This window comes from Enhydra lutris, unplaced genomic scaffold (assembly GCF_002288905.1).
Source record: "Enhydra lutris kenyoni isolate GAN:26980312 unplaced genomic scaffold, ASM228890v2 scaffoldscaffold5, whole genome shotgun sequence".
NCBI classification, from domain to species: Eukaryota; Metazoa; Chordata; class Mammalia; order Carnivora; family Mustelidae; genus Enhydra; species Enhydra lutris.
Window position 1 is genome coordinate 7,416,619 of NW_019154089.1, and position 14,666 is coordinate 7,431,284.

The 14,666-nt window shown below is 39.5% G+C and overlaps 1 protein-coding gene across 3 annotated transcripts in view; it reads left to right on the forward strand.

Annotated features, from left to right (window-relative positions):
• The window catches only part of LOC111140846 (AF4/FMR2 family member 4), a 106,980-nt gene that overhangs the window by 62,183 nt on the left and 30,131 nt on the right, over nucleotides 1–14,666 (forward strand). For all 3 annotated transcript variants that reach the window (XM_022493061.1, XM_022493059.1, XM_022493060.1), the window contains exon 6: nucleotides 12,287–12,323. In XM_022493061.1, the coding sequence (XP_022348769.1) occupies nucleotides 12,287–12,323 (37 nt within the window). The remainder of the gene's footprint in view (nucleotides 1–12,286; nucleotides 12,324–14,666) is intronic.

Consider the following 14,666-nt stretch of genomic DNA (forward strand, 5'->3'; position numbering starts at 1 on the left):
GGAAAGCTTTAAGTTTTTCCCATTGAGGATGATGTTACTGTGTGTTTTCCATATAGGGCCTTTATTATGTTGAGGTATGTTCCCCCTAAACCTACTTTGTTGAGGATTTTTTTATCATAAATGAATGTTGTAATTTGTTAAATGCTTTTTTTGCATCTTTTGAAATGTTCATATGGTTTTTATCTTTCCTCTTGTTGATGTACCCCAAATGTTTCCTTATGATCCTTTATAATGTTCTCTTCCTATGGTCTCTGCCCTTCCCATCCCTAGGCAACCACTAATCTGATTTCTGTCACTATATATTAGTTTGCATTTTTGAGAATTGCGTGTAAATAGAATGATAATACATGTATTCTTTTTGGTTTGTTTCTTTCACTTAGCACAATTACTTTTTTTTTTTAATATTTTATTTATTGGGGCACCTGGGTGGCTCAGTGGGTTAAGCCTCTGCCTTCGGCTCAGGTTATGATCTTAGGGTTCTGGGATCGAGCCCTTCATTGGGCTCTCTGCTCAGCAGGGAGCCTGCTTTCCCCCCTCTCTTTCTGCCTGCCTCTCTGCCTACTTGTGATCTCTCTGTCAAATAAGTAAATAAAATATTTAAAAAAAAAAGATTTTTAAAAAATTTATTTGAGAAAGAGAGCATGAGCTATGGGGAGGGGCGAAGGGAGAGGGGAAGCAGACTCCCTCCTGAGCACGGAGCCCCACATGGGGTTAGATCCCAGGACCCTGAGGTCATGATCTGAGCCGAAGGCAGATGCTCAGCCGACTGAGCCACACGGGTGCCTCTCACTCAGCACAATTATTTTGAGATTCATCTACATTGTCAAATGTATAAATCATTCTTTCTTATTGCTAAGTAGTATTCAATTTCATAGTTATAGCACAGTTTATTTAGCCATTCACCTACTGATGAACATTTGGGCTCTTTCTGGTTTTTAGTTAAATAAAGCTGCTATGAATTTTTGTGTACAAGACGGGGTACCTGGGTAGCTCAGTGGGTTAAAGCCTCTGCCTTCGGCTCAGGTCATGGTCCTGGGGTCCTGGAGTCGAGCCCTACATCGGGCTCTCTGCGAAGCAGGGAGCCTCCTTCCCTTCCTCTCTCTGCCTGCCTCTCTGCCTACTTGTGATCTCTGTCTGTCAAATAAATAAATAAAATCTTTAAAAAAATAAATTTCTAAATATTTGTGTACAAGTCTTTGTATGGGCACATGCTTTTATTTCTCGTAAGTAAATACCTTCAAGCATAGGGTGGATATACATTTAACTTCTAGGAAAATCTCATACTGTTTTCCAAAATGATTGAACCATTATATATTCCTATGATAGATGAGATTTTCAGTTGCTCCACATACTTATTAGAGTTTGGCATGGTCAGTCTTATTTATTTATTTATTTATTTATTTATTTATTTATTTATCTTAAAAAGATTTTATGTATTTATTTGACAGAGATCGCAAGTAGGCAGAGAGGCAGGCGGGGGGGTGGGGAAGCAGGCTCCCCACTGAGCAGGGAGCCCGATGCGGGGCTCAATCCCATGACCCTGGGATCATGACCTGAGCCGAAGGCAGAGGCTTTAATGCACTGAGCCACCCCAGCATCCATGGTCAGTCTTTTTAAATTTTAGACCTTTCATCAGTTGTGTAGGAGTGCTCCATTTGTTTTTAATTGACATTTCTCTATGACAGTTGATGTTGAAAACCTTTTCATGTACTTGGCATTTGTGTATCTTCTTTGGTGCACTATTTAAATCTTTTGCCCATCTCTTACCAGATTATTGCCCTCTCCATTTTTTAAAAAAAGATTTTCTTTATTTGAGAGAGTACAAGGAGAGGGAGTAGCAGAGGGAAAAGGAGAAGCAGCAGGCTCCCCACCGAGCAGGGAGCCCAACATGGGGCTCGATCCCAAGACCCCAGAATCATGACCAGAGCCAAAGGCAGATGCTCAACTGACTGAGCCACCCAGGCTCCCCTATTGTCCTCTTCTTATTGAGTTTGAGAATTTATATTTTCAGGATGCAGGTCCATTATCAGATACAAGATTTGCACATTTTCCCCCTAGTAAGTAGCTTCCCTTTTATTATCTCAACTATCTTTTGAAGATGAGAAGTTGCTAATATTGATGAAAACTAATTCATTAGGGGTTTTTTTTTGTTTACAGATCATGTTTTTGGTATCTGAAAAATTTTGCCCTACCAATATTCTCCTCTTTTTTTTTTTTTTTTAAGACTTTTTATAGTTTTAGGCTTTACATTTAGATCTATGATCCATTTCAAGGTAATTTTTGTATATGGTGACAAGATATGGATCACAGTTTATTTTTTGTATAGAGATATCCATTTCCATCATCATTTGTTTAAAAAGCTTATCTCTGGGGGCTCCTGAGTGGCCCACTCACTTAAGTGTCTGACTCTTGATTTTTGACTCAGGTCATTAACTCAGGGCCTTGAGATCAAACCCTGCCTCTCGGGGGGCGCCTGGGTTGCTCAGTGGGTTAAAGCCTCTGCCTTCTGCTCAGGTCATGATCCCAGGGTCCTGGGATCGAGCCCTGCATCGGGCTGTCTGCTCAGCAGAGAGCCTGCTTCCCTCTCTCTCTCTCTGACTGACTCTCTGCCTACTTGTGATCTCTGTCTGTCAAATAAATAAATAAAAAATCTTTAAAAAAAAAAAAAGAAAAAAGTGCCTCCCCCGCACTGCCAGGCCTCTTGCCGGGTGTGGTGCCTGCTTGAGATTCTCTCCCTCTCCCTTTGCCTCCCTCCCCCTGCCTCTTAAAAAAAAGAAGTTTTTTCTGCATGGAATTGCTTTAGCAATTGTAGTTGATCATATGTGTGGTGTGTTTCTTTGCATTTCTTTTTTTTTTTTTTTTAAGATTTATTTATTTTTAGAGAGTGAGGAAGGGTAAGAGGGATAGGGAGAGAATCTCAAGCAGACTACCCCACAGAGCACAGAACCCGACAATGTGGGGCTCGATCTCATGACCTGAGCCAAAATCAGGAGTTGGACTGAACCACCCAGGTGCCCCTTGAATTTTTTACTTTTATTGATCTTCTAAAAAACTGCTTTTTCTTCTCCATTGTTTTAGGGGGTTTGTTACATTGGTTTCCACTGCTTTCATTTGGCTTAATTTATACTTCTTTTGAAAAAAAAATTCTATTTTCTTTAAATTCTTTTTTTTCTTGGTTTAATTTACATTTCTTTTTAAAATTTTATTTATTTTATTATTTATTTGACAGAGAGAGAGAGATCACAAGCAATGCAGAGAGGCAGGCAGAGAGAGGGGGAAGCAGGCTCCCAGCCGAGCCGAGAGCCTGATGAGGGGCTCAATTCCAGGACCCTGAGATCATGACCTGAGCCAAAGGCAGAGGCTCAACCCACTGACCCATTCCGGCACCCCTACATTTCTTTTTTTTTTTTAATTCAGTTTTTTTTTTTTTTAAGATTTTATTTGAGTGGCTCAGTGAGTTAAGCCTCTGCCTTCAGCTCAGGTCATGATCTCAGGGTCCTGGGATCGAGCCCCATATTGGGCTCTCTACTTAGCAGGGAGCCTACTTCCCCCTCTCTCTCTGCCTGCCTCTCTACCTACTTGTGATCTCTCCCTCTGTCAAATAAATAAAATAAAAAAAAAAAAGAAAATTTTATTTGAAAGAGAGAGAGAGCCAGAGAGAGAAGGTGTGAGGGGAGGGGAGGGACAGGGCAGAGGGAGAAGCAGACTCTTCACTGAGCAGAGAACGGATGTGGAGCTTGACCCCAGGACTCTGGGATCATGACCTGAGCTGAAGGCAGAGGCTTAACCAATTGATCCACCCAGGTGCCCTTAAAAAAAAAATTTTTTTTTTTCAAAGAGGAGGCTAAGGTCATTGATTTGAGATTTTTCTTACTTTCTCATACAGGCTGTTAGTGCTATAAACAATTAAGTAATATATTATTTGCATTTATTTGCATTCCATAAATTCTGAAATGTGTTGTGTTTACTGACAATACACTTTAGTTAGAAAGCTGAGGGCAAAAGAATGATTACAGGGCACATGGGTGGCTCAGTTGGTTGGACAACTGTCTTTGGCTTGGATTGTGATCCCGGAGTCCTGGGATCACATCAGGCTGCCTCTGCTGTGCAAGGAGTCTGCTTCCCCCTCTCCCTCTGCCTGCCACTCCCCCTGCTGGTGTACACAGTCGCGTGCTCTCTGTCAAATAAACAGATAAAATCTTCAAAAAAAAAAAATGTATATATAAAGAATGATTACAGAGGCACAAAGCACTGGAGACAGTGAGCATGTAAAAGAAGATTTTCTTTTGAGGCATTATGTGTTAAAAGGAACAGAGAAATGTGATGGTGCCAAGAAGGGTATAGTGATGTTTCAGGTGAGTATTTTTATAAGATGAGAATATTTTATCATATATATATATATATATATATATATATATATATATATTTAATTAATTTATTTAAATATAATTATACTTTCACTTATGTATTTATTTGTTACATAGTATGTATATCGTGTGTGTGTGTGTGTGTGTGTGTATATATATATATATATATATATACTGATCATAATGTTTTAATAAGAAGGAAAAGCGTATGCTGCCTGGGAAAGACAGAGGGTTCCCTTAAGAAATCTCCTCAGGAGAGCTTGAGATTCAGTGCTCAAGTACAGGATATTGACTTTATTAGCTCATTTCTTATCATAGGAGGGAAAGCAGATGAGGTGGGTATAGTTGGAGGTAGGCTAGTAGATTTTCTAGTGATAGTTTGAAGCATACTAAAGCTTTTGACTGCCCTTGAACATAATTCAGTGTATATTTGCAACAACTCCTGGCAGTGTTCTAGGTGCTTCAGAGGTATGACACTGAATCATTTGCATGTTACCCTGTTCTGAGATTGGTATTTAAAAAAGCAATTAGAATAATCGGTGCCAGTGCCTAGAATAGTTCCTGGCACCTATGGCTGTTCAGTAAATGTTTGTTTATTGAATTTGGATATAAATACTTGGGTAATGTGTTTAGATTTTTGGTTTTTCTGAAACACTTTAGTTAGCTACTTAGTGATCATTGATTTGGTTGGGCTGCTTTTACAAGTTAGGTTTTGGTTTTTTATAGCTCATCTCATTCTCTGTCTTTTCATTGAGTACACCTTCGTGTGTAATATAGTTTAAAGCTTTATACGAAGCTTTAATAGGTATTTATTCTCTTTGTGTGCTAACCATATGAACTAGGTCCCCTGAGAGGACAGAGAAGGAAGAAAATTTTGATACTTAGGGAATTTGGAGATGACATCCTAAAGATGATGACAGTGACTGGGCTTAGAAGGAGGAATAAAGGGGCGCCTGAGTGGCTCAGTGGGTTAAAGCCTCTGCCTTCGGCTCAGGTCATGATCCCAGGGTCCTGGGATCGAGCCCCACATCGGGCTCTCTGCTCAGCGGGGAGCCTGCTTCCTCCTCTCTCTCTGCCTGCCTCTCTGCCTGCTTGTGATCTCTGTCTGTCAAGTAAATAAAATCTTAAAAAAAAAAAAAAAAAAAAAAAAGGAGGAATAAAGCAGTGCCAGAAGCACAAGGGAAGGTAAAGAGCCCAATAGGAAGGATTTCACACTCATTAGCAAGTCTGAAACACAGTTCACATGTGGCTCGTAGTGGATGAGAAGTTGAGTTTAGGAATATGTTTGGAGAGCTGGTTTAGTGAATCCATATCATTGGCCTAAACATCCTTGATCTGACCCATTTAAAAACAACACAATACATACATATATACAACAAGGCAAATCCCTCTGTTCCATGTGATTCTCCGCCAGTCCTCCTCCTTGGAGTTGAACTTCCTTAGAGTGGTTCATATTTGAGATCTGTTCTTCTTTCCTCAGGTACTCCTCATGCTAGTCTGATTGATCTTGCTTCACATGATACCTCACCAAAACCATTTTCATTATGACCACTATTGGCCCATCTTGTAGATCCAGTTTACAAAATCTAGAGTTACCTTGCTTCTCTGACGTCCTTTTCTCTTCTATCTTTGCCTCTACCAATTAATGGGAGTTTTCCAGGCATTGTGCTCGGTGCTATAAAAGAATACAAATGAAGAAATATGTTTTGCCTCAGTCTGCCCAATGTTTGGTTGTGGAAATAAAATAATACAAAAGAATGAAAAAGATTACATATTAGTGTTTATGTGGATGCGTATTTCCACATACCATGCTTAGACCTAGAATTGTCTTCTCTTTATATCCTGTTCCTCTTTACATAGGTGTTCTACAAATTTTTCTCTTAATAAAAATGTTTATCTTAATTCCAGATACATACATCCAGCTGCATAGTTGACACTTCTTAGATAATGAGTTTTAGGTGACTTTGAGACATCTTCCAGGGAGAACTTGTGATTCTCTGTGCTAGTTCCCAACCAAAAAGCAAGAAAAAACAAGCATGATCCTCTTTTACTATTTCCTGTCTTAATGAATCCAGAAAAACTTTTTTGGAATTATCTTTGGTACCTCCCTCTCTGTCATACCCAATAAACTGTCACCAAGTCCTAATGATTTTTACCTCCTGTAATGTGTTTTAATTCCATTCCTTTATCTCCATCTTTATTCTTACCTTTATGGGAAGTCATTAGTCTCCAAAGTGGAAAGCATATGTATACTCCAGTGTTGTGTGTATTGGAGATTGGGGGTGGGGGAGAAACGGGATGAAAACTTTATTCTTATTTTTTAGTTTGAAAAATTCTCCATTCTTATGTCTAAGAAAACAAAATCAATGTAGTATTGCTTCTCTTGATCTGAATGGCAGATGATCACAATTTATTTCTGTGGTATTCCAGGAGAAGTTTAGGTCTTTTCGTTATGGAAAAGTTGGAAGAATTGCTCTTACTCATTTGCTCTTAGTGGCTCTAGCATATTATAGTTTTAAATTGGCTCAGTTAAGAAGATTTACAGATTATATTAACTGGTTTTAATTCAACTAATCTTCAGTACTGGACAAGCAGCTTAAAAGATACACCTGCCATGAAACTACTGAGTGAAAATAATACTAAAATGAGTTTTTGAGCAAATAAGAAAATGACAGAGCTGAGATTTTTCCTCTTCTGGTATGAGCTCTTAATTGTCACTGTACAAAGTAGAAACAAGGGTGACCTAAAATAAAAAAAGAAGAAAACATTCAGATTATCAATGGTAGTTTGAATATGCATTTATGTCATTAATCTTGCTTTTAGTTTAAAATGTATCTTGAGGGGCACCTGGGTGGCTCGGTGGGTTGGGGCCTCTGCCTTCGGCTCAGGTCGTGATCCCGGGGTCCTGGGATCGAGCCCCGCATCGGGTTCTCTGCTCGGCAGGGAGCCTGCTTCCTCCTCTCTCTCTGCCTGCCTCTCTGCCTACTTGTGATCTCTGTCTGTCAAATGAATAGATGAAGAATCTTTAAAAAAAAAAAAAAGTATCTTGAGATACTAACTAATGAAACTATGACAGTGTCATGCTTCATACTCTTTGATATTTTGAGTTGTGTGATAATTCAATCCAGTCCTTAAATATACAGACTTAGTAAATTGTATTAAAAATATGTTTTGAGAGTTCTCCCAGTGTTCTATACCTTTGTCCAGAAACTTGGTCTTTCTGCTCTATTTAAAAATTAGTAAAATCCAGTAAACAGAGAATATACTAAAATTCATTTCTTTGTCGGTAAACACTTTTGAGGCAGGGTTAGAAAACACAGCTGAAGATTCAAAAAACAAATATTAGAATAAATCATTCATTGTACAAAATTAGCTATATTGAGGTGGACGAAAGTACAGGTGCTTTAGTTATCTCAATTTATGCTTTTTTTAAAAGGATTTATTTATTTATTTTTGGGGGGCGGGTGCATAGTAGGAGGGGAGGAGAGAGAATTTCAAGCAGACTCTGCACTGAGAGCTTGGAGCCTGAAGTGGGGCTGAATGCCAGGATCCTGAGATCATGACCTGAGCCAAAGGCAGAGGCTTAACCAGCTGAGCCACCCAGGCACCCCGCAATATATTATTTTTGTTAGAAGTTCACATTTTTACATTAACTTGGAACTTCACTGTTTGTTTCGTGACATGTTATCTCATGTAAAAATGAATTATACCCCCTCCCCAACCCCTTTCTTCTCTGTCCCTCCCGCAAATCTCAAATTTTACTAAACAGATGTGGTTGTATATGTGAGTTCTTTAATAAAACCTATAAAGTCTGCATGCTTTATGATCCACCTTTTGAGGTCTTGGGTCTCATTTCTCACCACCCTTCCTTCTGTACCTTTTGTGCTCATGAACTGCCTTTAAAACCTTCATACTAAACGTTCTCCTGTCTTTCCTGCCTTTACGCGTGTTGTTCTCTGTACCCTGAACACTGACCTTTCCCAGTTTACTTGCTACCTACATTTTAGGTCTTAACCTGAATGGCGCTTGCTCTGGGAAGTCTTTGCTCATCTTCCTGGCTAGATCTGTCCGTCTTTCTCCTTCTCTCCCACTCTTACTCCCTCTCTCACTTTCACTAACTCACCATTCACTCACATGCTCATGCACACACAATTGTAAGCTCTTATATAATATTGTGTGTGTATTTGCCTTTCGTTGTACTTATCACAGTTAACCATTTTACCTTTATGTGCATGAACAGTTGCAGAGATAGTCATTGACATTATACAGATGAGTGTTAAGTTCCATGAATATAAGCTCCTTGTTTTTATTTATCATTCTGTTTTTCCAGTACTTAGGTATATGAGTGGATATCATGTCAGGGAGTTTGGCTTTCATTCCTAGGAAAAACAAAGAGCCATTGAAGGCTCCATAAAAGTAGTAGTAATGACTCATACTAGAATTTGGGCTTTAGGAAGATTAACTCAAGACTGTAGTTGAGTGAAGGAGAATTGAGTGAAGATTAGAGCCAGAAAGATCCATTAGATGGCCCTTATAAATTGAAAAATGTGAGGACCTGAAGTCTTTGCAGTGTAGATGGAGAAGAGATGTTGCATTTAGTAAATGTTTTAGAGACAGAATCCACTAGCATTTGGAGACCAGCAGACTGACTATTGTCAGAGGTGAGGACAAGGAGAGATGACTTAAAGTTCAGGCTATTAACTTTTAGGTCATTTACCAGGTAAATAAGTATAAGATAATTGGTAGTTCAAGGGGGTGAAGGATTATTTGCATCTTAAAACAATTCACAGGCATGACCTTGACCACTGCTCTATAGTTTTTTTAATAGCTTTATTGAAATACAATGCACATACCATGCCTTCCGCCCATTTCAAGTGTACAATTACATGGTTTTGAGTATATTTATAGACATGTGCAACTGTCACAACAATGAATTTTAGAGGATTTTTATCACCTCAAAGAGAAACTCCCTGTTCTTCATCTATTACCCACTTTCCCTCTCCGTCCCAGCTATTTAAAACCACTCACCTTGGGACGCCTGGGTGGCTCAGTGGGTTAAAGCCTCTGCCTTCGGCTCAGGTCATGATCTCAGGGTCTTGGGATTGAGCCCCGCATCGGGCTCTCTGCTTAGCAGGGAGCCTGCTTCCCCCTCTCTCTCTGCCTGCCTCTCTGCCTACTTGTGATCTGTCAAATAAATAAAAAAGTAATAAAAATAATAAATAAATAAAACCACTCACCTGTTCTTTTTCTCTGTATATTTCCTTTTCTGGACATTTTATGTAAATTGAATCTTACCATATATGGCCTTTTGTAACTGTATTCTTTCACTTAGCATAATGTTTCCAAGATTATTCCAAGTTGTAGCAGGTATCAGGACTTCATTTCTTTTTGTGGCCAAATAATATTCCATTGTATGGATATATATCACATTTTGTTTATACATTTATCAGCTGATGGACATTCAAGTTGTTTTGAGCTTTGGGCTATTTTGAAGTAATGCTGCTATAAACATTTGTGTACAAGTTCTTGTGTGGACATAATGTTTTTGTTTCACCTGGTTATGTACCTATGAGTAGAATTGCAAGGTCATACAGTAACTCTGTGTTTAATCATTTGAGGAACTTCAGAATGTTTTCCAAAGCTAGTTATACCACTTTACGTTCCTGCTGGGCTTTGATTTTCTGTGCATCCCTGTCAACACTTGCTGTTATCTGTGTTTTTTATCCTAGTCATCCTAGTCGGTGTGAAGTGGTGTCTCATTGTGGGTTTGATTTGCATTTTCCTCATAACAAATGATGTGGAACAACATCTTTTCATGTGCTTATTGACTATTTGTATATCTTCCTTGTAGAAATATCTCCTCAGATCCTTTGCTCATTTTTTCATTGCTTGTCTTTTTATCATTGAGTTGTAAGAGCTCTTTATGTATTGTAGATAGCCATCTCTTAAAAGATCCATGATTTGCAGATAAATTTTCCCATTCTTTGGGTTGTCTTTTCACTTTTTGATGGTGTCCTTTGAAGCACAGAAGTTCTTAATTCTGCTCAAGTCCATTTTATCTATCTGTTTCTTTTGTGTTTTATGCTTTTGGTGTCATATGTAAGAATTCTTTGCCAAATCCAAGATCATTAAAGTTTGACTGTAAGTTTTCTTCTAAGAGTTTTGTAGTTTTAGCTCTTACATTTGGTCTTTGATCCATTTTGAGTTATTTTTTTAATACCGTCTGAGGTAAGGATCCAGCTTCATTCTTTTGCATATGGCAGTTCAGTTGTCCCAGCACCATTTGTTAAGAAGCACATTCTTTCCCTGTTGGGTGCTCTTGGCACACTTGTTGAAATCATTTGACCACAGATGTTTTTTACCGTGTTTTTGGTTTTTTTTTTTCAAGATTTTATTAATTTATTTGACAGAGACAGACACAGCAAGAAAGGGAACACAAGCAGGGGGAGCGCAAGTGGGAAAAGCAGATTTCCTGCTAAGCAGGGAGCCCAGTATGGGGCTTGATACAAGGCTCAATCCCAGGACCCTGGGATGATGACCTGAGCCCAAGGCAGATGCTCAACGACTGAGCCACCCAGGCACCCGTACAGTGTTTTTTTAAACAGTGAAACTGTATTTTAAAAAATTCGTACTATGTGGATTTCTCTTTCACAGATGTTTCTGTCATTAAAGATTGTGCTTATTTTTTTTTTTTAAGATTTTATTTATTTGTCAGAGAGAGAGAGAGAGAGAGGGAGGGTGCACAAGCAGGGAAGCTGCAGGCAGAGACAGAGGAAGAAGCAGACTCACTGCTGATCAGGGAGCCCAATGTGGGGCTTGGCCTCAGGACCCTGGGATTGTGACCTGAGCTGAAGGCATATGCTTAACTGATAGCTACCCAGGCTCCCAGATGGTGTTTGTTTTTAAGTAGGCTTTTAGGGATGTTTGTATAATTTTAATACTATACTGTATACTACAGACTCAACCTAGAAGAATGCATAATTTGCACATGTGAAACGGGTTGTGATCATGAAAGATGAGTTTAGAAAGCCATGTTTCTTTCCCTGAGAGTGACATTTTGGCTTCTTTTTTTTACTGGTACTTCCTGAGTGCTAGACACTGGACTCTAGTGTACAGCTTACAGCTTAAAAAGAGTATATGACAGTCTTTTCCTCAACTTGCTAATTTTAAGATATTGGGAATGGGCAAAGGAAGGTAATAAAATGATGTGTGAATACCATGTGAGGTTTTTAGTTCATAAAGGTGGTATCTTTTGAGTCCATATAGGTTGTACAGCTTTTTTTTACTCTAGTATAGGTTGTTTGTTTGTTTGTTTGTTTGTTTGTTTGTTTTGGAGAGAGAGCATGAGCCTCAAGCTGTACGTAGGACCCCTCCCCCCACCCCCAAGGGGAGGGAGAGAATCTTAATCAGGCTTCACATCCAGTACAGAGCCTGACACAGGGCTCGATCTCACAACCCTGAGATCAGAACCTCAGCCGAAATCAAGAGTCAACACTTAACCAACTGAGCTTCCCAGGTGCCCCTAGTATTAGTATTATTTGTTGTTGTTGTTGTTGTTAAACATTTTCTTAAGATCAAGAATCTTAAATTGAAGTCATTTGCTTTCCCAGGGCTCTAAATTAGAATATGAGTACCATGGATGCTGCTGAAAAGAAATGAATAATAAAGAGGAGCTATTAGGTAGCTTGATGCTTTTTGTAGTGAGTTTTGGGGAAGTTCATTATTGACCACATGATTACTGAGGCCCATCATATGTGATCATTAAATTCTTTCAGTGTTTTTTTCTTTTCTGTATTCCTAGGAACTCAACAGATCTTTCATTGAATTAGCTGGAATTGAATAGTTTAATTTGAAGCATTTGTCACTACGAACCTTTCTCTTTAATGCCACTATATAATTTTCTGTCCCCTTTTTCTTAGGAATCTCAGCAGTCCAGTTTTGGCCCCGGAGAACAAAGTGAGTATTTCTTTTCCTCTTAGTTCTCAAGTTAAGCTTTTTATTGAGCATTCATTTCTCATGGTCTTATTGTACATTGCTTTTACAATTCCTTCACATGTCTTATCCCAGTTTTTATTATCTGTTGATTAGTAATGAGTTAAACCAAATCTTGGTTTAAATTAAATTAAAAAATGAAGAATTATAGATTGATGGTGATCAAAATTAACTATTTTTATTAAATATTTGAAGTTCAGAGTTCATGAATTCAGTTTGATGGGTACCTCATAAACCCAAGAACCATTCTTCTATCTTCCTGTCTCCTTTGTGAAGGTAATTGGTTCTGTGAGAGTTAAATTATAAGCAGGAAGGGGTTGTAGCTTACTGTAGCTCTTCTCTTTCTGTGTCTGTATATAGTTATTCTTTTTTTTTACTGTGTTAGGTTAATCACCATACAGTACATCATTAGGTTTTTTTTTTTTTTAAGATTTTATTTATTTATTTGACAGAGATCACAAGTAGACAGAGAGGCAGGCAGAGAGAGAGAGAGGGAAGCAGGCTCCCTGCTGAGCAGAGAGCCCGATGTGGGACTCGATCCCAGGACCCTGAGATCATGACCTGAGCCGAAGGCAGCGGCTTAACCCACTGAGCCACCCAGGCGCCCCCATCATTAGTTTTTGATGTAGTGTTCCATGACCATTGTTTGCATATAACACCACCTAGTGCTCCATGCAATCCATGTCCTCCTTAATACTCATCACCAGGCGTACCCATCTCCCCACCTCTCTCCCTTCTAAAACCCTAAGTTTGTTTCCAGGAGCCCATTGTCCCTCGTGGTTCGTCTCCCACTCCCATTTCTCCCCCTTCATTTTTCCCTTCTCCTCATGTCCTCCCTGCTATTTCTTATGTTCCACAAATAAGTGAAACCATGTGATAATTGACTTTCTCTGTTTGACTTACTTGCCTCAGCAATTACTCCTCCAGTCCCATCCATGTTGGTGCAAAAGTTGGGTATTCATCCTTTCTGATGTCTAACAGACAAATGAAAAAGTGTTTGTCATTAGCCATCAGGGAAATTCAAATCAAAACCACATTGAGATACCACCTTATACCAGTTAGAATGGCAAAAATCGATAAGGCAAGAAACAACAAATGTTAGGATGTGGAGAAAGGGGAGCCCTATTACACTGTTGGTGGAAATCCAAATTGGTGCAGCCACTATGAAAAACAGTGTGGAGGCTCCTCAAAAAATTAAAAATAGAGCTACTGTATGACCCAGCAATTGCACTACTGGGTATTTATCCCAAAGATACAGATATAGTGAAAAGAAGGGCCATATGCACCCCAGTGTTCATAGCAGCAATGTCCACAATAGCCAAAATGTGGAAGGAACTAAGATGCCTTTCAACAAACAAACGGATAAAGAAGATGTGGTCCATGTGTTCATTTTATTTTATTTATTTGACAGAGAGAAATCACAACTAGGCAGAGAGGAAGGCAGAGAGAAAGGAGGAAGCAGGCTCCCTGCGGAGCAGAGAGCCTGATGCGGGGCTCGATTCCAGGACCCTGAGATCATGACCTGAGCCGAAGGCAGAGCCTTTAACCCACGGAGCCACCCAGGCGCCCCAGTGTGTTTATTTTTGCTGGGTCTTTAGGTCTGGGAAGAAAGTCTGCCGTTGTTGTAGAACCCCCTTTCACCCCCTGTCTTAGTTTCTGAGAAGAACTTGAGGGAATAATAGCCTTAGGGAATTTTTTTTTTTAAGATTTTATTTATTTTAGGGGTGTCTGAGTGGCTCAGTGGGTTAAGCTTCTGCCTTTGGCTCAGGTCATGATCTCAGGGTCCTGGGATTGAGCCCCATGTCAGACTCTCTGCTCAGCAGGGAGCCTGCTTCCCCCTTTCTCTCTGCCTGCCTCTCTGCCTACTTGTGATCTCTGTCAAATAAATAAAATCTTCTAAAAAAAGATTTTATTTATTTTGCAGAGAGAGGGCACAAGCAGGGGGGAGCGGAGGGCAGAGGGAGAGGGAGAAGCAGGCTCTCCATGGAGCAGGGCGCCTGAGGCGGGGCTCCATCCCAGGACCCTGGGGGATCATGACCTGCGCCATCCAAGCACCCCAGCCTTAGGGAATTTAAGTCTGGTCCCAAGAGACATTGGCTTTCCAACGTGAATTGATAGTGATAAGGTCAGGAACCTTGGAAATATCTAGGCTTCCCCATATAGCTCTACAACAAAATAAATGGTCTTTTTGCCAAGAACAACTAACTAACTAACTTCTTTAGTAAATAGATCTACACTGGTTCTGCCCTAAAGCTATAGTTGTAGGAAAAAGGGACCCACCATTGTTGATATGTAGAAAATAGCTAT